At 39.3% G+C, this 24157-nt stretch overlaps 1 protein-coding gene across 2 annotated transcripts; it reads right to left on the bottom strand.

Moving 5' to 3' along the window:
* Positions 1-452: 452 nt before the first annotated feature.
* Clhc1 (clathrin heavy chain linker domain containing 1) lies at positions 453-23491 on the bottom strand. 2 transcript variants are annotated; one of them, XM_032916085.1, is made up of 11 exons: positions 23173-23491; positions 20244-20461; positions 18968-19101; positions 18187-18388; positions 17975-18087; positions 17414-17498; positions 14799-14905; positions 9393-9567; positions 6926-7131; positions 3182-3361; positions 453-745 (listed from the first exon to the last, which is right to left on the bottom strand). In XM_032916085.1, the coding sequence occupies exons 1-11, from the start codon at positions 23347-23349 to the stop codon at positions 552-554; spliced, it is 1791 nt and encodes a 596-aa protein (XP_032771976.1). In that variant the 5' UTR covers positions 23350-23491; the 3' UTR covers positions 453-551. The 2 variants fall into 2 exon arrangements, with proteins under 2 accessions (XP_032771976.1, XP_032771977.1); XM_032916086.1 differs by lacking the exons at positions 18968-19101; positions 23173-23491 and having other exon boundaries at positions 17414-17487; positions 17964-18087; positions 20244-20322.
* Between the last annotated feature and the right edge of the window lie 666 nt (positions 23492-24157).

Here is a 24157-nt window from a genome sequence, read left to right as displayed (position 1 = left end):
GTAGCAGAGAAGAGCCTTTGTTGGAGCATCAGTGGAAGGGGAAACCCTTGGTCCTGCCAAGGTTGGACTTCCAGTGCAGGGGAATGTCGGGGGCGGGGCGGTAAGGGAGGTGGAAGGGGGAGGGGAATACCCGGTGGAGGGGGTGGGGATGCGGGCTTATGGACAGGAAACCGGGAAAGGGAATACCATTTGAAATGTAAGTAAAGATCTAATTAAAAAATTTTAAAAAACAGCCTGTATATAGACAGAGCATTACCCATACCAAGGTGTCTATTTGGACATTAGCTTGTTCTAAGGTAGAAATGCTACGCTATTCAAAGTTATACTCTTGGATTTGCTCAATATTCGGTATAAGAAGTGGCCACATGGAAGAAGGGAAGCAACGTTTCAGTGTTTTAAGATCAAACACAAACATCATAACAGAAGTGTGATTTATTGCTTAGAGCTTTATGTTTAACATTTATTTATAAATGAATTATGCTAAAACCAGCTTCCCAAGCCAATGCCTGTAAAATGTTGTACAAGCGCCCTCGGGTGGTTAAAATAAAGAATTACCAAAAAACATGTTCCATTACGTTGGTGATATCATCTTCGGAAATTTCTGAAACACCAGCCTGGGATCGAAGAATGGACATGATGTCATTAGACAAATTTTTAAAACCATTTTGCAAACATATATTTGCTAGTTCTTGCCACTTTTCTATGGAGCAAAATAAATCACTCATCACAAGATGTTCGATCACATCTGAAAAAAAAAATTCAGTATTACAGAATTTTCTGTTAGCTTTGATAATCCTTCAAAAATAAAGAGACATCAGTGCAATATCGTTACTCTCAAAACAGGCCTTGGATTAGTAAGTTTCATGATATGCTTAGGCCCAGGTCTTGTAAGTTCTTGAGTTAAGTTAATGTATCAACTCAACCCTGTAACATGATTCCACGCTCCCCGCTCATATCCTTCGATAAGGTAGCTTTGTTGAAGGCTGTAAGGTAGAGAGATCAGAAAGCAGAGTATAGCCCCTTCCTATAGGCACAAGGCACTGCTCGAAACCATCGAGTGCTGAGAACCTTGTGCTTGAGTTTTCGAGATACTTTAAACAGCTTCATAAATGCTTAGTAGTGCCCCAGGGTTTAAGAAACTCCTTTGCAAACCTTAATCCTCTCTTTAAATAGAGAATGCTCTATGTAGTTAGAATCTATAACCAATATTTTCCTAAAAGAAGTGAAATGGTTTGCTTTTAAAGAAGTCTAGGGTGTTAGAGAGGTGGCTCAGTGGTTAAGAGCACTGATTGCAATTCCAAAGGTCCTGAGTTCAAATCCCAGCAACTACATGGTGGTTCACAACCATCTGTAATGAGATCTGATGCCCTCTTCTGGTGTGTCTGATGACAGCTACAATGTACTTATATATAATAAATAAATAAATCCTTAAAGAAATCTAGTATGATTTACTTTTGGAAGATAATTGATAGTAACTTTCTTTGGTGTTTATCAATTATTTGTTTATTTGCTTTGTGTATGAGGAGACATATATGATGTTGTAGATATATGGTCACATAAGTATGCAAGAGTGAAATCCTTAAGAACCACCAATCTTCTGTTGTGGAGAGAGGCTCTCTTACTGGCATGCAAGCTTGCCATGTGGGCTGCAGTGGATGGCCAACAAGCCCCCAGAGGCCTGCCTTCCACACTCTCCAGTGCTGGAGTGCCAGACTTGGTACATATATTCTGGAAGCTGAAGTAGTAACGGGTGCTACTTCCCAACCCCACCAGTTTACAGAGCTAACGTCTAACCTACCACCTGGTTACTTATAATCTTTGTTAAGGAAGACTTCTTTGATTGCTATCCTCACTGCTATTTTATTTTGAACACAATTGTTATTTTCCTATCAAGTATTTTAGTTACTACTTGTAATGATAAATTCAGGATATGAAATTATCTTCCTCAGTATATTTTCAAGTAATTTACTATTTTTCTTTGACTTCAGACAATTTGAAAACTTATCTGCTTAAGCTTCTATATTAAATTAATGAAAGGTGGAAATGTAAAATTTAATTAGCTCCTTGGTGTCATTGCAAAGTTACATTAAGAGAAACTATCTCATGAAAATGTGCATGTAATGGATTTTGAAATTAAATTATATAAGGTTATGGCTAACTAATACTTAAAATACATATAAAATGATTGCTAACTTATATGGTCACTTACATTAACCTTTTATAAGAGTGTTGCCTCTTGCAATGATTATAGCATTCTCACTGGGCTTAGTAAAGATTTTTCATTTTAACTCCTTCAACAAATATATCCCATTTTCCAACACACTTACTAATATGGTAATTTTCATATTTACAAATTTCTGTTAACTCTGGAAAAATTGAGCTAAATTTAATCATCCTGAACTCCATAAATAACTCATGACTATCGCTTTCACAACAGCACTTGTGGCTACTTACCTATGGCAATTTTTCTGAAAATACCTCTTGCCTTCAAGGAGAATGAACTTTTGTCAGACCTCGAAATCAAGTCAATAATATGCTTTAAGGACATTTAAAACTATGAACTCAATCTGCTGTCCTACTGTGTACTTACCCTGTTTAAACTTTAACCCACCTTTAAGAAAAGAATGTAATCAACTTTACCATGCCTGGACTAACCACTTACTTTTTACAATTGAAGTTAAATGCTTTAATCTTAAACTATGTCTTCTTCTATAAGTGTGTGTGTGTGAGTGTGTGTGTGTGTGTGTGTGTGTGTGTGTATGTGTGTGTGTGTGAGAGAGAGAGAGAGAGTTATTTGTTGAAAACAGCAAACCAGTTGAAAGCAACATTAAACAAAACAAATAACCCATGAATGTTGGAAGCCATATTTGGAAATAGGTGGACAACTCCTGACTGTAGTCTGGGTGCTGCTCTGGGTCAGCAACATAACTTGCTCCCTTGTAAGCTCTGTGAAAGGTTTCTGTAGAAAAGTGTTTTCATCCCTCTCCCATATCATACTCTCTGTGTTGTTCGACAAATACAGAACAAAGCCCTTTGTCGGGGGCAGACAGGCAACAAGGTCACGACAGTGACAGCTACAGACCAAACTGCAGACAGAGCACAGGGAGAGCAGTGGACAATCCACTCTTGGTCTATCTCCTAGCAGACCTTTCACTCCTGAGTGTGGTGGGTCCACACTTACCTTTCTCAGCTTTACTGACTTCCTGAAGTAGCTTCATGCCAATTTTTTTCATATCCACAGAAAACAGATGGAGTACGGTAAGCGCAAAAGATAAAGATGGTGGTTTCCCATTCCTTTCTTCAGTAAGACCTCTGATTAAGTCAATCTGGGGGCATGCTGTTATTAGCTGTATCAGGTCATCTGTGGGTCAAATCAGAACAATCTCACTCTCCTGGTGTGTAAGCACCTACATAGACTACCAGGTATTCTTTCCATACCTCTACATCTCACTTGGATTCCAACTGAAACTCCACAGTACTCTCTTCAACTTTAACCAAAGTAAGACACAGGAAAGGACAACTCGGAACAAGGAGTACCAGGGAATGTATGGTAAACACTCTCCGGGAACAGAGATGCGTTGTGTTGAACAGACAGGGGCTGGCAGTCAGGAACTTGCCACTTCACCTTTGTAGCTGCTTTCACATTTGAAAAGTGCCACAGTTGGAGAGAATTTGTCAAATTTTGTCAAACACTGGGTTGGGTTTTTCTTGTCTGTTTTAAAGTAATAAATCAATGCAGTTGATTTTTAAAAAATTATTTGTGTGTACATATGTGTGGATGTCTGTATGCCTTGTTGCCCACATACAGACCAATTTCCAGAGAGTATAATTTCATCTTTCTTGCTGTGTGTTGCACAGAAAAAAGAATGCAGTCATGATTTCCTTAAAAGTATCAAGTACTTGAAAATTCAAAACTGGAGATTTTGACAAGTAATTAATAGAGTGCCCATGATAATATATGTCTGTAATCCTAGCACTTGATAAGTTGTAGGAAAGAGAATTGTGAGTTTGAGGCCCTGGGCTATATTGCAAGAGTCTGTTTTTAAGTAATAAAACAATGTAGTTGGGTTTTTTAAAATTGTTTATTTACGTTTGTGCATCTATGTGGATGTGTGCTCTGGTACACAAGTGAGACCAGAAGACAAGGGAGAGTTGGTTCTTCCCTTTCACCTCGGGACTGAACTCAGATCATCAGTCGTAGAGGTAAGCCCAGTGTGACTATTTTAAGTAGTTAGAAGTTGACGACATACAATCATTTTTTACTCCTTATTTTAGGTGGGGTTGGGGGGAGGCAACTTGTTGCTGGTGACAGCAGAGGTCACTAGAAGTGACCTTGCAAGAGTCTGCTCTTCCAGTCCAGGCCACCACACTTCTTCTTCATCCACTCAGTCATCTTCTCATGCCGACATTTTACCATTTTTTTTATAGTTTAATGTATTTTAATAGCAAACTTACAGGAACAGCGCAGAAGACAGACAACATTAAAAACATGTCCTTGCATGTAGGATAATTCCGTTAGGAAAGTATAGTGAATGGCTGGAATCTACTGCATGATAAAAAGCTACACACACCGTTTAGTGGCTGTCAATAGGAGGTGGCGCTGGCGTTAGAGAGCAGTGGTGGTGCGGCGAAGGCTGTGAACACATTTTACCATTTTTAACCCCAGAAAAGGAAGTTCATATGTTTAATATGCTCTCTAAACACTAAAGTATCCCAAACTGCAATTACAGTTGTATATTTATAAATTTACATCCATCCTTCCTTCCTCCTCCTCCTCCTCCTCCTCCTCCTCCTCCTCTTCCTCCTCCTCCTCCTCTTCTTTTTGCTTGTTTTCGAGAAAGGATATCTCTGTGTAGCCCTGGTTGTCCTGGAACATACTCTGCAAATCAGCTGGCCTCAAAGTTGGGGACTTCCCTGCCTCTGTCTCCTGTGTGCTAGGATTAAAGGTATGTGCCACCGCTGCCTGGCTAATTTCCTAAATTTTCAACATAAGATATTCTTTTTAGGCCACAAGAAATAATTTTCAAAATAAATTCTAGGCCTTTTGTTAACTGTTATAAATGTAATTTGCATCTAAAAGTCAATAAGGGGTAATCTAGTTTTTACTGAACAAATGTATTGTGTGCCAGGAACTAACCGATAGTAATGAACTGACTTTGCTACTCAGAATTAGTGATATGTTACCATTTTTTTATTACCAGTAGGGAAAGAGTGTTAGAGATGTTAATTTTCTCTGAATTACATATGATATAACGTAAAATGTTATTCCTGGTGCCAATATTCAAACATTTATTATTATGTGTGCCTATGTGTGTGTGTGTATATATACACACACACACACACACACACACACATACATACATATAGAGAAAAAGAGATTAAGAGAGAGGGAATTCATTAAATAATTTATAAATTATTTAATTTATTCTACATCAATTAAATCAGACTATTAAGAAACAAATAAGAAAATATTTTCTTAGAAAAGTAACAAGTTTATGGCTTAAATCACTCATCTTGAGCTTTAACAGCTGAAGTTAACTCCTCTCTCTCTCTCTCTCTCTCTCTCTCTCTCTCACTCAATAGCTATTCAAATTTCTCTCCTATAAATTGATTTCTTTGACAATATTACCGGCAGAACTTTCTAATTAGAAATTCCAAATCTGATCCACTCTCCTTGCTTACTATCCAAGCAGAATAGAGCCATATTTTATATCTAAACACTATTATAATTCCTTTACATAGAAAACCAGCACGGAAACTGAATCTGTATCCTTAGTTAATAATACAATATATGATTTACTTCAACAAATTTTAGTAGAGTGATCCCACTATCCCAGGCTTCTCTGCTATTGTATAACTACTGGCAAATGTCCCATTGTGCCTTATCATCTCTGAGAAAACACACACAGTTTCTGTCTATAAAGAAGATATAACAAAAGTTACATCAGATCCAACAAAATGAGTAGTGCAATAGTGCACATAAGCAGCCAGCTACTGCCCTGACAGTCATGTCAGCTATGATGTTGATATCAATGCACATAATGCACATAAGCAGCCAGCTACTGCCCTGACAGTCATGTCAGCTATGATGTTGATATCAATGCACATAATGCACATAAGCAGCCAGCTACTGCCCTGACAGTCATGTCAGCTATTATGTTGGTATCAGTGAATGAAGACATTAACAACTTTGAAATACATACATCTTAAGTAAACATCAATTCACTACTTGAAAATGATCAAATTCAAAAGCCACAAATATCCTTTTTCTTGGGAAATATGGCTTAAAATTGCTATGTTTTGGTCTGGTTTGCAACTTCTCCATTTATTTCTTTTTATTTCTATCTTACTTATTTGTTTGTTTTTTTGTAACTTCTTAGACTAAACAAACAGCCTAAAAATGAAGATTGGCTTATGTCTGAGGAATGGGGGTTTGTCAGGCCAGCAGTTCCATAAGCTCACTCTGGTGGGATTCCTGTTAAGATATCAGGCCATTGAACTAGGGTTAGTCAACTGTATCAGGCCATTGAACTAGGGTCAGTCAACAGTTCTCTCAAATAACATCCTATTACAGGCTAGGTATTCAAAATTCTGAAATGAGAATTACTAATACTTCATTTGTAACGGTATACTATATATATGTACTCTGTATGTATTATTGTATATAAAAATTTAGTTATTTTTAAAAATTCTTTATGTAGTGTGGTCTATCATATAAGTTTGTCTTTAATACTATATATTTCTAGTAATAGCCACATATTAAATGTTTCCTTTGAGAAAATACATGTGTAGCATGAAATTCAATTAACTCTATCTTATTTTCATGAAAATTTACAAAGGAACTCTCCTACTGGTATGTATAGAAGTATTCTGTAAGCTAAGTTTCAGACATTACCAACTCCTATGTCAGAGTTAAATTACTTACCAGGGTTAATGTCCTTGGACTGTTGTTGTATATGTTCCATAGCCTCATGAAACTGACCCTGTCTACACAGGCAAAGAATAGCTTTCTTGTGTAGCCCACATTCATTGTAGACAATCTGAGCTAACGCCAAGCATCTGGACTTGTGGTATGGGTGCTGCTCTCCATAAGCAAAAATAGCGTCGCCAACCTTCTCAGAAAATGTCAGCCTGTAGCAAGCACATCATTACAGCACATGTCAGAAAACTGTTGATGAGTGGCTGAGACTGAAATATCTGAAAATTCAAGGCTGTAAATAGATTATAAATAATCTATAAAATTGTAAATCAATAAGCAATTGATAATGTGGTAGAGGTTTGAGATTGGCAAAACCAAAAACAATTCTCCTTTGGGGAAATAATTTTGGGAAAATTGAGATCAAATGTCTTAATGTCTATAAGCAAGGTTTAAACTCTCCTGCAAAGACTGACAGAATTCAAATTGCCAGGTAAGCAAGGTCCACATGCAACTGGGGATCTCAGTATTCTCATAAATTACCTAGAGTCTGTCTAGATTCTGCAGAATGTGCTAATTTTTTAGATGTTGGCAAAAGCTAGTGGGAACAATCTCAGCTCATAATTAGATCTTGCAAACACTCACACTAAAAGGAAAAACCACATCTCCCTGTAGAGGGTGGTTCTGATACTTTAATTTAACCAGGTATTTGTGTTTATTGACACTGAAGGTCCTCGTCCCCACTTAGTTTTTGATCTATCAATAAAGTTGCCAGTAGCCAATGGCTGAGCATGGGGCGGGACACTGAGAGGTGAGCAGGTAGGACACAGAGAATCAGGGACTGGGAGAGAGAAGGGGCCGCAGTAGTGGAGGAAAAAGGCCAACCAGCAATGTGAGATTCTGGGTAAGTGGCCACTGGTCACTTCCCCAGCTGGGCTTGGGGTAGCAGGGGAAGAGTGCCCAGTCATTAAGTTAGCCAAGGCATTTTAAGAATAACTGGCATGTATGCATGCGTGCTACGTGTGTGTGTGCGTTTTCTATTCTTGGATCTAAGATAGCCCCTGGGTGGCTGCGCACATGTGACCACAAAGCAGTGTAGAAAAAACCTCCCACTACACCTCACCTTTGTTTTTCTTTAGTTTTCTTGTGTGCTCCCTCCACCCCAAGCACCCAGCTCTAAGTATGATAGCACCTATTAGTTTAAATTTGTTATAGATAGTAAGAAGCAAAATTGTGGGGGTGGGGGGTGGAGGGATACAGCTACCCACTAGGAGAAACTAAGGAAACAGGCCTATCCAAAGAGTTGAATTGAATCACCTCATTGGGTACAATATTCAAATGTACCTGTTAATACTCAACAGCAGTGAACCAACCATCTGTGCCACTCAGACATTTTCAGCATAAGCCAAACGAGTATTTGGGCATGATCAGAAAAATCATGACTAATTAGTGCTTATATGGAAATTGTGCTTTAGTTATATTTTTAATTAATGGCTGCAAAATATCAGGGTTCACATAATAGTGGTGTTTCTATATGTCTAAGAAAATGCTGCTAACATTAAAATGAAATTCTGATACCTCTACAGATTGTCTCAGAATTGGACATGCAGTAAATATGGACTCTGTTTATTGGGGTAAAAAGTGGAGGGGTTCAAAATCAGAATTGTTCTTTATAAACCAACCAAGCTAGTAGACATGAAAGGCTGGGCCCTTCCCTCGAGGTAGAGCAGTTCCAAGCACTGTTTGTCTGGGAAATGTGGCTAAGGCTTTGTCATTTCTTCCTTGGCTCTTGCCCTTCCCTGTGTGGTTGCACTCAGATTACTAGGAAGCCCATGTGACACACACACATACACTCCACATCCCCGTTTCAGCCTGGGTTCTAGATAGGTGAGTCCTACATACACCAGCACCAATCTGCCAGTCGGTAGGAGACTTGGATTCAAGAGGCAGCCAGCTGCTGACTTAAATGTTCCTCAGTATAACTATGGGAGTGTTCCTCCTCCACACATACTGCCTCCTAGGTTATAACACATGTGCCACAGCCTGTCTGGAATCAGGTTCCTTGCCTTTTCTCTACCTAGAAGTGTGCTATTGACCAGTCCTTCTGTGTCCATGTCACTCAGCTTACATCTTCTGCTAGCTTGCCATATTTTATTTTGTGAACTTCAGTTAATTGACTCTTTAGTCTGCGCTTTCTGTGACTGAGCCTTCTTAGATATTTTCTAATTAATTCCAACACGGAACTGAAGTATATCTTAAAATACAGCATTTATAACAAACCATTAGCTGAATATACTACCATAAGCCTCATAAGCCTATAATCCCAGCATATACGAGACTGAGGCAGAGGCATTAGACCTTGAGGCCTGCCTAGTCCACAATGAGAAACTCTAGCTCACAGACGACAGCTAAGTCAGAGGAAAACAACCATATCAACTACAGGTTGAAGTTAAGTTAGCAGCTTAATTTTGCTTACTTTTCCTGGGTAACCCAGTGGGTAACTAAATCAAGTCGTTCCTCAGATAATCCACATTTGATTCCCTCCAAGGTTAGGTCAACATTAATAGCACGTTTGAAAGCTTGACTGGTATTAAATATAGCCTCAAAAAACAAGAGTAATGGGAGAGGCTTTCCTCTAACTTTTCCAATGGCTACAAAAAGAAAAAAAAAAGAGAAGTTTGAGTCAAATACATTAAGAATAAGTTTGCCTTTTGTATTTCATATTATTCTTTTGATTTCTTTACGTTTTCCAAACCTTTAACAATAGATACAGAATAAATTCTACATTTTTTATAATAGTATCGTTGTGTAGGCTACATAAAATGGAGGCAGAGACTATGGTGATTTGTCTGCAAGCCAAAGGATGCCGAAAACTGGTGAGAGCCAGCAGAAACTCAGACATCTCCTAGTTAATAGAAGGCAGTGCATGCTTGTGATCTAGACACCTATCAATACTCTAGAGGAGAACCTACTGTGGTGATTTGAACATGCTTGGCCCATAGGAAATGATACTATTAGGAAGTGTGGCCTTGTTGGAGGACTATGTCACTGTGGGGGTGGACTTCAGAGGTCTCCACCTATGCTAAGGCTCAACCCACTGTGGAACAGAGCGTCCTTCTAGCTGCCTGAGGATGCCATTTTTTCCTGGCTGCCTTCAGATCAAGATGCAGAACTCTCAGCTCCTTCTCCAGCTATGATGATAATGAACTAAATCTCTGAAATTGTAAGCCAACCCTGATTAAATAGTTGCTTTCATAAGAGTTGCCTTGGTCATGATGTCTCTTCATAGCAATGCAAGTTCTAACTAAGACAGAAGTTGGTACCTAGGACTCCAGTGTGTATGTGATATAGCCTTGACCATGTTTTGTTTAGAGGAATGTAGCTTTTGAAACTTTGGATTTGGAAAGCCATGGAATGCTTAAGTGGGACTTAAAGACCCATACTAGTAGGAATATGGAAAACGTTGGGGCTGAGGGTGAATTTTACCCTGGAGATCATTCTTATGAAGCTTTGGGTGAAGAATGTTGCTGCTTTTTGCCCTTGTCTGAACTCTATGCCAGAAGCTAAGGTAAAGAGATTTCAATTAACTGCATTGACAAAGTCTCAAAAAAGCCCAGCATAGACTTTGTCCTCTGGTTTTCTCTCAGGAAGAGCATTTTGATCAAGCATAGCAAGCTTAGAAAGGGGAGAATACAAAATGTATGGCTGAAAGAGTAAAGGAGCACCAAGAAGTAGAATGAAGCTAAATCCTGTGTTAAGGAGAGGAACAGATTAAGAGAGTAGTGACCTCAGAGTGATCCCACACAGCTAAACTTACACAGTGAAGGTGTTGGAAAACAGAAAGTTGGTGAAAATGTAATAGAACAAGGGGTCCATGTTACAGCCCCAGCAAGCAGGGGAACCATGCGGCTCTGAGTTTAGAGTCTAGAATACATGAAATTACTGTAACCATTGATGCTGGTTAGCTGGAGCTAAGAAATTAGCAGTGATTAAGAAGAGACCAGCAGGGGCTGGAGAGATGGCTCAGTGGTTAAGAGCACTGACTGCTCTTCCAGAGGTCCTGAGTTCAAATCCCAGCAACCACATGGTGGCTCACAACCATCTGTAATAGAATCTGATGCCCTCTTCTGGCGCATCTGAAGACAGCTACAGTGTACTCATCTATAATAAATAAATAAATCTTAAAAAGAAGAAGAAGAGGAGGAGGAGGAGGGGGAGGGGGAGGGGGAGGAGGAGGAGGAGACCAGCATCACTGAGGTGAAATCTTCTGGGAAGTGTTTTCTGAGAGCACAAAGAAGCTGTATCCAGAGATAGCCAAGGTTGTACCTTGTGCTGCAGCTAGGCTTGGCATAATGTGAGAGTCACCCAAGTGCTACTGGTTTTGAAGACATGAAGGAGTCATAAAGAGCAGCTAAGCCTTGGAACGGTGAGATGCCAGGAAAAGCCATAGGGAAAGCATGGTGAAGCCTCAGTTGCAGTTCAGCCCAGGAATGAAGGGGTCATTCAAGAGGTTGAGGCTCAGTATAATGAAAAGAGCCTATGAGAGGCTATTGGTGAAACCTAGATGCAGTGGAAGATCCCAGCATGTTGGAGATGCCAGTACCATGAGATGACCACCAGGAACAGCAGCAGCAGTGGAGTCGACCAGAGCCTAGAGTGCTACAAGGGGCAGAGTTGGAGAAGGAACCCAAGCCCTTTGGAGGAGCCCAGAAAATTATGTGTGGATTCCCGACATTGGAACAGAAAGCTATAAAGTTGAAGTTGCTTTGGATACTCCAAGATTTTAGAGATGTCAAAGCTGTGGGATACCTGCTGAGAAAGGCTGCTAAGAGGGTGTGCAGCCAGCCCAAGAGAACAAAGATCGTTGCTGCTGAATGCCAGACCTGCTAATAGGAGTCAACAAGGATGAAAGGAATTGTTTATCTGAAGAGTGCTTTGACGCTGGACATGGAGATGAGGAGTTTGGAGTTCGGAGTTTGGCCAGCTGGTTTTGAGTATTGCTTTAGTACAGTATTTCCTCACTATGACATTTTGGAATGGCAATGCCATGATATGTTGGAACTATGTGATCTGCTTTTCGCTTTTGATTTTATAGGGGATTACAATTAAAAGATTGCATGAATCTCAGAGGAGACTTTGAACTTACGGTTTTTGAAGTTGGACTAAATGTATTTTGCATTATGCTATGACTAAGTACGGCTCTCATAGGCTCATGTGTTTGAACAAGCCTCTGAGGGGTGGGGCTAGGGACTGGAATGTGGTGGTTTGAATATGCTTGGCCCATAGGGAGTGGTACTGTTGGAGGAAGTGTGCCACTGTGGGGGTGAGCTTCGGAGGTCTCCTCCTATGCTCAGGCTCCAACCATTGGCTGCCTTCAGATCAAGAAGCAGAACTCTAGCTCCTTCTCCAGCACCTTGCCTGCCTGCATGTTTCCTGCTACGATGATAATGGACTAAAATCTCTGAAACTGGAAGCAAGCCCCAATTAAATGTTTGCCTTTGTAAGAGTTGCCTTGGTCATGATGTCTCTTCTTAGCAATAGAAACCCTAACTAAGATACCTACTATAGCTATTTCCATAAGCCAATATAATTTCTAATTGTATTACAAATGTTTATACATATACATACAAATAAGTGTAGCTTTCACCCTCATCAAAGAAGCTTCATTTTACAGAGGATGGAGACTACTACAGAGATGCACAACTGGTCAAAATGCAGAGGAAAAAGAGACTGTGGGGTGCTCAACCGCAGATGATACATCTACAATGTAACCCTTAAGGCTCAGAAAGATTACAGAGGAGGATGCAGAAAATCATAATAGCCAGAGGACCAGGATATTGTCTTATAGACATTACAGGAAAGCTGCATTCATGGACTATGAAAGTACAGAGGATCAATCACTGTTGAGAGAGAAAGAATCACTTTCCCCCTGGGATGAGCTAGCTCTTTGCTAGGTTATCTAATCCCAAGTATATGAGCAACACTAAATTGATTCATTGTGTGTGTGTGTGTGTGTGTGTGTGTGTGTGTGTGTGTGTGTGTGCGTGTGCCTGTGCATATAACAATAATAATTTAAAAACTAGGTCATGAATTTGAGAGAAAGTGGGGAGGAGTTGAAGAAGGGAGAAGGTGGAGTGGAAATGATGTAAATATTTCCTGTATTCATGTTTAAAATTCTTTAAAAATTTTTTAAGTTAAGAAGCCATCTGAAGCACTATTTCTTGAATCAACACAGGGTAAAATGCAGCTGGAGAGATGGCTCAGTGGTTAAGAGCACTGACTGCTCTTCCAAAGGTCCTGAGTTCAATTCCCAGCAACCACATGATGGCTCACAACCACCAGTAATGGGGTCTGATGCCCTCTTCTGGTGTGTCTGAAGAAAGCAACAGTGTACTCACATACATAAAATAAATTAATTAATAAAAAACCAAATCTTTAAAAAAAAAAAAAAAACCAAAAACACAGGGTAAAGATAGAATCTGTGATTTTCTTGCCTTCACTTCCTTAGTAGCTAAAATTATAGGCATGCATCTTTTTTTTTTTTTTTTTTTTTTCAGAGCTGGGGACGAACCCAGGGCCTTGCGCCTCCTAGGCAAGCGCTGTACCACTGAGCCAAGTCCCCAACCCCGGCATGCGCCATCTCAACCAGCACTATCTGTTTTTATTCTGGTCAGATACTGTTTTATTACTGCAAGTTTATAATATGATTTTAAATTAGTATGTGTTATATCTCCCACTTCTTCTTGTCTCAATATTGATGTGGGTATTTGAAGGTTTATGCTTGTGTAAAAATTTCAGGATTCTTTAAAATTTTTCTATGAAAATACTATTGAATTATAAAGAATGTTGAATCTTTTTTTTTAAGATTTATTCATTTATTACATATAAGGGAATTTAGAAACCAACAACCCCATAAAGGGCTCCATGCTTTTGGGTGGCCTGGGATGGACTCCCCTCCACTCATCTAGAGTTGGCAGCATAGACAAAGAATAGATTAACTGGCTCACAGATCCTCCAGGGCCTGACTGGGACACAGCCGGGGAGTAGGTCAGCTGGAAGGAGGCTGTGCAGGAGGATCACTTCTGCAAATATTCTACTGTGTTACTTACTTACGGCTTCCTTCTCCAGCTACCTTCCAGTCCCATATCCCCTGATAGTGAGACCCTGCACTCCAAATAATAATAACAATGATGATGATGATGATGATGATGATGATAATAATAATATGCCACCACCTGCCTGTTCTAGTTATAGAAAAAAACTTACATATGGTAACTGAGAGCAAATTAGTGGTTGCATGGAGTCTAAGAGGGAGCCTGTAGATGGTGGTGGGCATGAGGAGTGGAAAGAGAAGAACTGCCAATGGGCATGAGGGAGCTTGTGGTGATGATGTCATGGGTCTGTCTATATGATAATGTGAGTGGCATGTACACATGTCAATCTTAGCAAATTATGTACTTTATACGTAGTGTTTGGGCTGGGGGTGTATCTTCCTGGTAGAATATTTGCCTAGTATGTATGAAACCTCTGTATTTCACACTCAGTCTCATACCTCCAAAATGTATAATTTATTTTATGATGCCAATCTACCAAAAAAAGCTTTTAAAAAAAGCATATGGAACATGTTTGACCAAAAAATTAATATTATAAAATCTTGGTGTTGACTATATAAATACTATATTTCTTCATGCTTTCCCATATATGAAATATTTCATAATTTAACTTAGAATAATCAGAAGAAACCCATAATATTATAACTAAGGAGCCAACAGATAATAAAGATGGGGCAATGAAAGGCTAGCCTCTCAGAATATGATTTTCCTTCTACCAAGGAAAAAAAGTATAATTTGCATATATATTTTTTTCAGAAATATTTGCTTACCCTTAAATTTATCCATTGTACCAGCATTTTGAAGAATTCTTTTTGGACTGTTTGCTGCAAAACAAGCTGCCTTTTCATATTCACCAAGGGAGATTAATTCATGGAACCTACAACCATAGCATTTTAAAACATATTACAATGATACACAAAACCCAATATTAGAAATTAAGTATAATGATATACTGAAAAAACAAATAGTAATCTAGTAAGTTATAACCAAATTTATTCATTTAGTACCATGTTCAGTGTTTCTCTAGAATTCTAGGGGGTTTTGTGACCTGCTTGTCTCAGGGTTAAATTCTTACCCTCTGAGGAACTTAGAACGTGGCCCTGAACTCTGTACCCACAAGCCTTATACAGAAAACAGAAAGTGAGTTCACAATGAGCTGGTGCTTCTCTTCTCACAGATCATCAAGAAAGGGCTTTCTACTTAGAAACTGGACCTAGGAGAAATAACCCAACACACATGCAGCCCAGCCGCAGAACCAAGGGGTGTTCCTGATATTCAGAAGCCAATGCTGGTCTGTCAGGTAGCAAGTCCCCATCAACACAAGCAGAGATAATACTTCACATAAGCCTCAACCAGAGGTTCATGTAAGCCTCCTTCACATAGCAAAGCTCCCAAATTAGTCCTTAGGAAAAGAGGAATCACAGAGTGCCTCAAATGAATGTTGAATAAAGTGGGGGGAAAACGCAAAGCAACATTGAGCAAAATAAATAAGACTTCAAATCTCAACAAAGGTTTTCCTATCAAGTGAAAACTGGTAGCTGGAATCTGAGGGAGAAATGGCTTGGTTTGTGAAGTGTTTGCCACTCACACATGAGGACTTGAGTTCATATACCCACCACACACGTACACCCTGGCATAGCATAGACACCTTGTCATCCCAATGCTGACAAGGCAGAAGATCCTTCAGGGTTCAATGAAGGTTGGCAACCTGACCTCCAGAACCTGTGTAAAGGTGGGCACAGAGAGCTGACTGCACTAAGTTATCCTTGAACCCGACTTGAGTGTGCATGCATGTACTCACATTAAATATGTGAATTAAATAGTAAATAAGTAAGTAAATAATAAATAAGATGGAGAAACAATTAGAGAATGAAACTTAACCCTGACTTCTGGTCTGCACACTCATATGCACCCAGTCCCCTGCGCATGCATAAACAAACACACACACACACACACACACACACACACACACACAAAATATTAAAAGCTATACTAAAATTGGGCTGGAGATGGTTTAATGGTTAAAAACACATCCTACTCTTGCAGAGGACCCATGTTTGGCTATTGGCTGGCTCATAGCCACCTGTAACTCTAGTTCTGGGGGATCTGACTTCTCTGGCATCTGTGGGCACCAAGATTCATGTACACAAATCCATGTATGTACATACTTAAAAATAATAAACATTGGGGTGGGGGCTGGAGAGATGGCTTAGCAGTTAAGAGCACTGTTCAATTTCCAGCACCCATGTGGCAGCTCACACTTGTCTGTATCTTTAGTTCCAGGACTCCTGATAGCTTCCCATAGACATACACACAGGCAAAACACCAATGACCATAAAAACAGTAATAATAATATTTTAAAATGATACTGTGGGCTGGAGAGATGGCTCAGCAGTTAAGAGCACTGACTGCTCTTACAGAGGTCCTGAGTTCAATTCCCAGCAACCACATAGTGGCTCACAACTGTCTGTAGTGGGGATACAATGCTGTCTTCTGGTATGTATGAAGACAGTGACAGTATACTCACATACATGAAATAAATAAATAAATCTTTTTTAAAAAGATACTAAATTTTAAAAATCCTGCTAGACTCAGGAAAATATATTGTGTAAGAAAACCAAACAGTCTTTAGTACTTTAAATTATCTGTATCCAGTTCTTTGTACCACAACAACAAACAAATCAACCAATGAAAACTGTTTAAGGTTTGAGAGCATAGGTATTACCTATGCTGATCGCAGGACATCCTGGCAGCCTATAAGTTCACTTTGAAGGCAAATGCTCTAGAATATTCTACATCTATCTCAGACAATACATGTCGAGCATGCACGAGTGTGCTCATTGCTCTCTGCTCTTGACTATGCGTGTAATACCACCAGCGGCTTCAAGTCCTGGTCTCTACAGTGGTGGTCTGGAATCCGGAATTATGCAAGAATTCTTTCCAGTGGTACTTGAACCACTATTCCCACTACCCTCATAGAAAAAATAAAGTGTAATTAAAAATAAAAAATATAGTAACAAGTAACTTAATTATGTCAGAATTAAAAAATAATTACAAAAAGATTGAAATAGCTAGGGTATTCTACAATTTTCTGAAAAAAATCATAAAAATTTATGAAAAAACAAAATTTCTAATTTTTTTCTAGTTTGTCAAGTAGAACAGAATTTTCAGACGCCAAAAGACAAACCTGCAAGCCAGCAGTTAGGAAGTGTGTGTGGGGGGAGGCGGGCAGTAGGAGTTTCAGGCCATCCTGCATTCTAAAGTGAGGCTTTTTGGGTTATGAGATGTTATCTCAAACAAACAAAAGGGAAGGCAAGCACAAAACCCACCCCAAACAAACAAATAACAAACAAACAAACAAACCCAAAATACAAATGATATTTGCCTTTCGATGTAGTAAAGCATAACTATAGCTTCTTTTGTCTTGTTTGGGTCATCTTCAAATAGCTCATCAACAACCTTTGCATGACCTAAATGTTGAAAGGACAATTCGTGATGATGTGTCAGCCTGTTTAGCAGTAGACAATAAGCATGTTTAGACCAACGACGTATTTTATTTTGCTTTCACATGGTACTAGCCTCTTCTAAAGTGAATCACTTCCCCTCCCCCTGCCTCATTCTCAAGAATGAGTTTTTTTCCCCCCTCTCACTTTACAAAGTCATTTAATTTTATGTACATTGGTGTTCTACATGAATGTATGTCTGTATGGGAGTGTCATGCTCTGGAACTGGAATTGCAGTTTTGAAACACCCTAGGGTGCCGAGAGCTGAACACGTGTCCCCTGACGCCTTAACCACTGAGCAATCTCCAGTCCCGAGGGTTATTCCTGAACGGAGGGGAGTATATTATTGCTTACGTTTTTAAAACTAAGCCTAGGAAAACCTTTAGCTCTGGGGGTAAAGTGCCTTCTACTGTTCTTGCTAATTAAAGATACAGATAAACTACCATAGATAGCTTTGGTTTGCTGAATTCTCTCCAAGACATCTTTAAATGGAATCCTCATGTTCTGCTTCATCCATGAGTTCAGTGTGTGTGAAATAACCTGCAATCTTTGATGGCTGCAAAAGAGCACGGACAAACACTGAGCAGGGTCACGTGGCAGAGAGAGGGAAAACAAAGGCAAAGCCTTCAGTCCCTACGGTAACCACCATTCATACCGGAACTGCAGGTCTTTGTGCAGATCTTCAGCTATATCTCGCCGTTTTAGTAACACAATCATTTCCTCATCTAGGTCAGCTTTCTTTTGGGCTGGTACATACATTGTTGACATGTCTTCTTTTAGTTTTCTACATTTATCTTCAAGATCCTGCTTATGTTTATTGAGAGCTTCCAGATTGACAGAGTCTTGGAGGGTCATCCCTATGGGAAAACAAACAAAAACCTGAGTCTTATGTAGGAATGTTTACTGTATTATAAAATAATTCAGAAACACTAACAGGTACTTGTGGCTTTCCAAACATAAATACCATTATCACAAAATTGTGCTGCTAATAGGTTGTTTTTTTACATCTATTTGTTCATTTATTGTGGTACTGAGAACCCTAGCCTTATACAAAATAGGCAAATTCTCAAGCTTCTTCTGAGTTTTACATAGCATCAAGGATACTTCAATATAAACCAGAGAGCATCTAATGACTGAGGTTAGGCCAATGGATTTCTCTCATACCATAGCTTCCATTACTCTCCAAGAGCTAACCCTGGGACAAGTTTATTTTTTTCCAACACAAAACTGATGCCTACCAAATTTTGAGATGTCTCTCTCTCACTCTTGAAATGTCCTTTGTGTTACACACACACACACACACACACACACACTCAGAGCTAAGTGTAGTGGTACACACCTTTAATTCTAGCACGGAGAAAAGGATAAAGGGGAGGCAGGGGCAGATGGATTTCTGTGACTCTCTCTGAAATACAACTGTAAAGAAGATACTTCACCTGGGATAGGTTTCCAAAGCTGCTTGGAGGAAGCACAGAGCTTTACTTCTGTATTGTCATACTCCATTCTCAGCTGCTTCATCTGATCTATTTGTAATTGAATTGCTTTGGAATTATTATCAATAATCCTCATTCTTAAAAAAACAAAAAAACAAAACCAGAAATGCTTTCATATGCCTGTCACCATCAATCTAACTCTTGATCATAATATTAAAAAAGCCAGACTAGGTTTTTGTTTTATTTGGCTAATAATTTATAATTATAATTATTTGGACATTATGAACTAGAAGTTTAAAAACCCCATACTCAGGAGCTGACACATCACAAATAAGGAACAATTCTTTTCTTGGATCCCCTTTGCAAATCAGTACATGTTATTTGGCCATAAAACACCATCTATTCAGTTACAACTAAAAAGGTATTTTTAGTTTTCCTTTTTCTTTCTTTCTTTTTTTTTTTTGGAAGGGTCTCATTGTGTTTCTAAATTTGGCTTTGAATTGTTATCTTACTCCTTCAGCCTCCCAAGTGCTGGATTACAGGTATGAGCCACCACACTAGGTTTAAAGAAGCTTTAAACAAACAAACAAGAAACTGCCACCTTGCTGGGGGGATATTGCCACAATTATTACACATTTGGTGACTTAAAGTAACATTTATCTTCTCACCATTCTGGAGGCCAGAAGTTGAAAGTAGTATTATTAGTCCACATCGAAGCCAAGAAACTAGTATTTGGGAGGCTGAGACAGGAGGATTGTTGTTAAGTCTGAGGTAATCTAGAACTACATAGTGAAATCTAATTTTTAAAAAATTGTTCTCAAGGAAGATTTTATTCTCTGGTGGGATTTTTACTGCTGGAATCATGGGATTAAGCGCTGTGATTCAGGTGGGAATCATGAACTTGTACTGTCAAATCATCCATGCATGAAATAACTTTCCTCCTTTTAGTGATACCACAATACCAAGAGGGATCATAAAATGCTCAAGCAAAATTAATAGCTTTACTTGAAATATGTAATAATTGGTAGGAGAAGGGAATATGAAATATAGCTTAAAATAACATTTTAATTAAAGGCAGGCATGGCATAATCTTGTAACCTGTAACTTGAAGGCTGAAGGCCTTGAGCAAGACCAGCCTGGTGAATTCAAAATTAGCTTTGGCTAAAAAGTGACTTCTTGTCTCAGAATAGTAACGTAAGGAAAACAGTGATTTTTTTTTTAAAGACTCACTGATCACCACCCAGTAGCATGGCACCCTTCTGGCCGGTTACTGACTCACTTCGCTTCAAGTTGGATTGTTCTTCTCTGGTGATACACCAACGCTGTAGGCTCTGCTGCCAAAACTTTAAGTTTTCCATGAAGATAAAATGCATTTCTCCGGCCTTTCTTTACTGTCTCAATAAAGGCATCATATTCTTTTTTGATTGAAGTAAGAATGGACTTGTATGCATTGACATAGTCTATTACCTGAAATATTTTTCTGTCTGTAGTACTGCACTTTTTAAACAGAAGATATAGTGATCAAAAGCCTTTTAAGCAGGCGATTTTTAGGTGAAACATAATAATTAATTAGACATAACCAAACTCAACATGAGTAGGCACTAAAAACAATAACCACTCTCTCTGTGAGTCACTGTGCTCTATAGTGAACTCTATAACATTCTCTCTGTGAGTCACTACGTAGATACTGTGATCCTAGATATGAGAAAGGCTTTCTTATCTTGGTATGATTTCATACACGAGATATGAACTGATATAATACTAGGTCTACATTTCTCAACTGTAGATCTTTTAATTATATATTATTTCTTACTCCTTTGAAATCTAGTCTCTTGACTTGATTTTTATATTACTTTTGTTCTACTTTTAATGATTCGTATGTGTGTCTGTGTATAGATGTGTATAGATGGGTGCATGTGAGTGCAGGTACCTGCAGAAATCAGAGGTTTCAGATCCTCCAGAGCTCGAGTTACTCATAGCTATGAACTACCTATTATGGTATGGGTGCTAGGAATCCAACTTAGGTCTTCTGGAAGAGCTCTTAACCATGAGCAATCTCTCCATTCTCCACCGAGATAATGCAATCTGAACTCATTCACCTCCACTAAGAAAATCAGGTCAGAGCTCCTAATTGCATCTCTATTCTCAACATGTCAAAAACAACTGTGCAAACAGTACACATCACTATATAGTCATGGTTTCCAGTAATATGTAAGCAGAGCATCTATCAGGAAGGATAACAGAGGAAAAGAACAGTAAAAAGGTTAACAGAAAACACTAAGTGCCCCCAGGACACTTTCCGTGCAGTGGGTGAGGGGTGGGTGTGGAGGTGGCGCCATAGCAAATGCCCCTTTATTGGGGTTGGTTTTTCTTAATCTTGTATATTCATCACTCACACAAAAAATAAAGTATCAAAAATGTAAATAGGTTAAGAAACAAAACAGAAAAACTTTGTTTTTCAAATATTGATGATATATAGGGAATAAAAGTAATTGATCCAAAAATTTTCTCTGAAATCTGAAATTATGCTTGCTTTTCTCTGGTACATTTCTTGGGTGTGTTATCCCCCACAAGTTTTTTTTCTTTGTTTGTTTGGTTTTGGTTTTTTTTTTTTTAGCTAAATAGTTGTTGTGGTTTGCCCTGGAGTTATCTGTATTTTGACGCTAATTCCACTGCCCCAAGGACAGCTGCCTAGTCACCTTCTCAGAAATCAGGTGACTTCACCAGAACCTTCTCCCCATTGAATTTGTAAGATACAGGTGTAGGACAGGTATAGGACAGAAGGAGGCCTGTCATTGGAGGAGAAGGAAGGATGGGCGGGAGAGAAGTTTGAAGGAAGAGGAAGAGACGGGAAGAGAAGGAGAGACAGGAGAGGAGAGAGGGGAGAAGCCATGGCAAGTGATGTTAAGATTCTACTCTGAGTATTTACAGGTTGTTATCAATGTTCCTAAGGAATGGATGGTATCGGGCTTTGTATGTTTAAGTGGGCAGTTATATCATATCAATTGGATCTAAGATTATTGTGTTGTGTGTTCTTTTCTGTGATGGTTTGAATGTAGGAAAGTGTGCAGCGGCAGGAGACAATGGGCCGCCGCGGAGTTGGGATGTGATTCCGCCAAGATATCTAGCAGATATCTTGGGGCACTGAGGTGCCGGACCTAGCGGGATAAAAGACCAACTTTACCTTTTTTTATTTTTATATTTTTACAACAACAAATAGTATCTAGAGAAAGTTATCCAGGAAGATATCCATTTCATCACAAGTCATCTAGAGAAGTCATTAATCTGCAGCAAGTACCAGGAAAAGGTGTCTGAGGAACACAGTGCTCCTTTTCATTTTTGCCATAGCCACACCATCCACATCAGACAGGACCCTTTCATAAGGAAAAGTTTACCACACTAAGAACCCTGCTACTTGTTCCTACTTCTGTCTCACATGTTCCGGGTATGTGCTAGATCCATGAATGAATGAATAGTCAATACGACTGCAGCGATTCTGCGATCAATGACCATGTCAGTGTTCTAGAAGAACTACATCTCAATAGAACACAGATGGATACCATTTTGAATATACAGAAAAGCAGTAGAGTGGAGGACGAAAAGGAATACTACCATATCTAGACCTCTAAGAGGGCTCAGACTCTTTAGATGAAATTTCATTCATTGATTCATTCATTGATTTTATGTCATAATGTTGTCCATGGTGGCTGCCAACTCCTGGCTGCGAAGTATTTTCCAGCTTCAGCCTCCTTTCAGACTGGGATGACTGGCATCTGGCACCTGGCTCAAGAGGTCTCAGTTTAACATGCCATGTCATATGTAAACCAAGATTTTACTGATACCACAAACAAACCCAGAACATAAAATACTAGTTCTTGTTCACAATGCAAATTCTAGCAAATTAGCACCTTCTCTTGAAATGGTAAAAATGATTCCCAGAAGGGACAACCAAGTTATTGAAAAAAAAAAAACTGCTTGCGAAACTAAAATAACTGACTCTAACTAGCCTAACTAACTAGCCATCAGGAAATGTAAATTCTGCACTTGTGCTTTCCCTCTTCATCCTTGTTTAACAAACATGGATGAACTTCTCCAAGCTAGCATCCAGAGAGTGGTGGTCAGGCAGGCAGTGGCATGCTGAGGTGGCAGTTAAGTTGGGTAACAGATAGCCTCTTGGAAACATGCCCTACTCAAGAGCATTATGGTACCTTGTCGAAAACGTTTCGGTAAATGGTGTAATACTCATCAGGAGGTCCTTCCTCGTTGCAACCCACTCTTTTGGTTTCTGTAATAATGTATCTTTGCATGCTTTCCAGAAACTCCTTGTCATTTCTACTAATGATAGGAGGGAGAACTGCATGTTTCTTTACTTCTTGGGCTGTCATAACTCTTAATCTGCAAGCATGTCCACGGAGAAAAATTAAACCTTGACCTTCTTTTGCAACAAAGCCAAAAAACTTTAGTGGGCCTGAAAGAAAACATGACAATCAGTTAATGTGTAGGTCTAAAACTCTTCAGTTAAAGGACAACTTACAAATATGTCTCAGAAAAAAAAACTAAGAGATTTGATATTGACATAAACATTTCAATCAGTGAATTAAAATGCCCACGCTAGTCTGCTAACATTTGCTAGACTCCAGGACACAAATGAAATGTCAGTCAATTAAGAACTCTTCCCTTAGGTCCAATGACATAGCTCAGCAGGTAACGTACTTGGCACAGGAGCCTGAAGACCTGAGTTGGAGACCCAGAACCTGAAGAAATGTGGGAGAAGAGAACCAACGCCACAAAGCTGTCCTCTGACCTCCATTAGGGCCCCCTGCCAGAATGCTGACCAAGTACAGAAAACCCCTTTTCCTTTGGAAACCAAGCGGACTCCTCCCACGTGCATCGTCTAAATGATCTTGAATACCTCACCTTCCTGCCTCCACTTCCCAAATGCAAAACTAGACCACAGGTTTCAATAAATAAATTAAAACCCCAACAACAACAAAGCATGACTTCCGGGGCTGGAGAGATGACTTACCAGTTAAGAGCCCTGGTTACTTTTTTATTGAACCTGGATTTGATTTCAAGCACCTACATGGTGACTTTCGACCATCTGTAACTTTAGTTCCAGGAAATTGGATGCTTTCTTCTGGCTTCCACTTGCACGGGGAGGCATGCAAGTGATGCAGCAGACGTGAATGCAGG

This window comes from Rattus rattus, chromosome 11 (assembly GCF_011064425.1).
Source record: "Rattus rattus isolate New Zealand chromosome 11, Rrattus_CSIRO_v1, whole genome shotgun sequence".
Classification (NCBI taxonomy): Eukaryota; Metazoa; Chordata; class Mammalia; order Rodentia; family Muridae; genus Rattus; species Rattus rattus.
The sequence above is the reverse complement of the archived record's forward strand: the minus strand, read 5'-3'. Positions and strand labels throughout refer to the sequence as shown.